Here is a 2,500-nt window from a genome sequence, read left to right as displayed (position 1 = left end):
CCTGTCTAACCCCACGACCCTGTGTGAAGAAATGTGTGTGTTTTTTGCCAATTTTAACCGCACACTTGTGTTTGTGTACATGGATTTTATAATGTCGTATTGTTTTACCCCCCAACACCGCTTTCCATCAGTTTGTATAGCAGACCCTCATGCCAGACTGTCTCTCTCTGTCTCTCTCTGTCTCTCTCTCTCTCTCTGTCTCTCTGTCTCTCTCTGTCTCTGTCTCTCTCTGTCTCTCTCGTCTCTCTGTCTCTCTCTGTCTCTCTATGTCTCTGTCTCTCTCTGTCTCTCTCTCTGTCTCTCTGTCTCTCTCTGTCTCTCTCTCTCTCTCGTCTCTCTCTGTCTCTCTCTGTCTCTCTCTCTCTCTCTCTCTCTGTCTCTCTCTCTCTCTGTCTCTCTCTGTCTCTCTCTCTCTCGTCTCTCTCTGTCTCTCTCTGTCTCTCTCTGTCTCTCTCTCTGTCTCTCTGTCTCTCTGTCTCTCTCTGTCTCTCTGTCTCTCTGTCTCTCTGTGTCTCTCTTCTCTCTCTGTCTCTCTCTCTGTCTCTCTCTCTCTCTCTCTGTCTCTCTCTGTTCTCTCTCTGTCTCTCTGTCTCTCTCTGTCTCCTCTCTCTCTCTTGTCTCTCTCTCTGTCTCTCTCTGTCTCTCTCTGTCTCTCTCATATATGTTGAAAGTCCCTGAGCTCTTCAGTAAGGCCGTTCTACTGCCCAAAGTTGTGTGTCTATAGAGAGAGTCTTAGTTGTACCAGTGTCAACATGACTCAGAAGCAACATGACATAGTATTGAAACAAAGTGAGGGGAAATATTTTTGTCATTACATTGCACTTTTCAACGGCTGTTTCTCAGCTTGTGGCAGGCGGACGCACACTTTCACCCAATAAATAATAATATATTCATCCTTTATAGTTTCTAATTCGTTGTACTGAATGATAATAACTCTTCTCATGTTTCATCTCCGGATATTGTAGGGCTGTGTGATTAAGTGCTTTTGGGGGTCACTGGTTTTTAGATGGTTGTACAATTTTGATGGTTCTATTTTTAAATATTTGAATAGAGAGGGGGTTTTGGCCCAATTCTGCTCTGCATTAGATAGTTTGAGGTTTTCTTATACAGTCTGGTAAAACTCTGCAAGCGGTATTTCAACTAGATGTTTGTCCCATTTGGTCAATTCATTATTAGAGAGTGGACACCATAAGTTGCTGCCATATTGAGCAATTGGTTCTCGAATTGATTTTAACATTTTGAGCCAGATTCTAAATGGAAGTTCGATTTAAATTTTCCCTTTTAATGGCAAAGAATGCTCTTCTTGCTTCGTCTCTCAGCTCATTCCCAGCCATGTGAAAGATACCTGTGTTGCTGATATTTAGTCCTAGATGCGTGTAGTTTGTGTCAAATAGAATTATTGTGATCCTGAGATCCGGACTTCTTTTGGAATATCGTTACGTTCATTTTCTTAGGCTGTCAGAGTCCAGGTGTGACAGAACTTGTCCTTTTATCTTTCTGTTCTCTCTTGTCTGTCTCTGTCTAACTGTCAGAGCCCAGGTCAGATGTTCTAGGTGTAACCCCTCTTTCTCTCTCCCTGTTTGTCTCTCTCCCCCTTCTCTCTCTCCCTGTTTGTCTCTCTCCCCCTTCTCTCTCTCCCTGTTTGTCTCCCCCTTCTCTCTCTCCCTGTTTGTCTCTCCCCCTTCTCTCTCTCCCTGTTTGTCTCTCCCCCTTCTCTCTCTCCCTGTTTGTCTCTCCCCCTTCTCTCTCTCCCTGTTGTCTCCCCCTTCTCTCTCCCCCTTCTCTCTCTCCCTGTTTGTCTCCCCCTTTTCTCTCTCCCCTTTGTCTCCCCCTTCTCTTTCCCTACATATCTCTCCCCCCTTCTCTCTCTCCCTGTATTTCTCTCCCCCTTCTCTCTCTTCCTGTTGTCTCCCCCTTCTCTCTCTCCATTTGTCTCTCCTGTTCTCTCCCCCTTCTCTCTCCTGTTTCAGGACCACATCTATAAACTGATGAAGAGTGACAGCTACACACGGTACCTCCGCTCCAACGCTTACCAGAACCTTCTGATGGCCAGGAAGAAGGTGTGTCTGTTTCTCTGTGTGTCTCTGTTTGCCTGGGGCAGACTGCAGTTAGACACCAGTCCTCAGCATCTCACATAGTAAAGTGCTGCCCTCTGTTGGAGATTTCCAGGTTCTGCAGTCAGTAAACTACTGTATGGTCTGAATCAGTGACATCGCGGACTTCTGTTCTCTGCTTTATTCTGCCTCCTCTCTTCTCTTCCCTCCTCTTCTCTTCCCATGATGCTTTGTGCCCAAGCCTGAGACGGAGCAAGCAGCAGGGAAGACGCACCTCTCTGGAGAAGTTTACACGCAGCGTGGTCAGTGGCTCTACTTCCTGTCTGTTCTGTTCCGTGTCTGTCACTCTGTCTGTCACTCTGTCTGTCACTCTGTCTGTCACTCTGTCTGTCACTCTGTCTGTCTGTCACTCTGTCTGTCTGTCTGTCTGTCTGTCTGTCTGTCTG

At 46.3% G+C, this 2,500-nt stretch overlaps 1 protein-coding gene across 1 annotated transcript in view; it reads left to right on the top strand.

The window, feature by feature from the left end:
- The window catches only part of LOC109880795 (regulator of G-protein signaling 6-like), a 115,051-nt gene that overhangs the window by 111,907 nt on the left and 644 nt on the right, over positions 1–2,500 (top strand). Inside the window, exons 15-16 of the mRNA XM_031837955.1 lie at positions 1,971–2,060; positions 2,296–2,356. Of these exons, the coding sequence (XP_031693815.1) occupies positions 1,971–2,060; positions 2,296–2,356 (151 nt within the window). The remainder of the gene's footprint in view (positions 1–1,970; positions 2,061–2,295; positions 2,357–2,500) is intronic.

This window comes from Oncorhynchus kisutch, linkage group LG12 (genome assembly GCF_002021735.2).
Source record: "Oncorhynchus kisutch isolate 150728-3 linkage group LG12, Okis_V2, whole genome shotgun sequence".
Lineage (NCBI taxonomy): Eukaryota > Metazoa > Chordata > Actinopteri > Salmoniformes > Salmonidae > Oncorhynchus > Oncorhynchus kisutch.
Note: the sequence above shows the minus strand (reverse complement) of the source record. Positions and strands in the feature narration are given on the sequence as shown.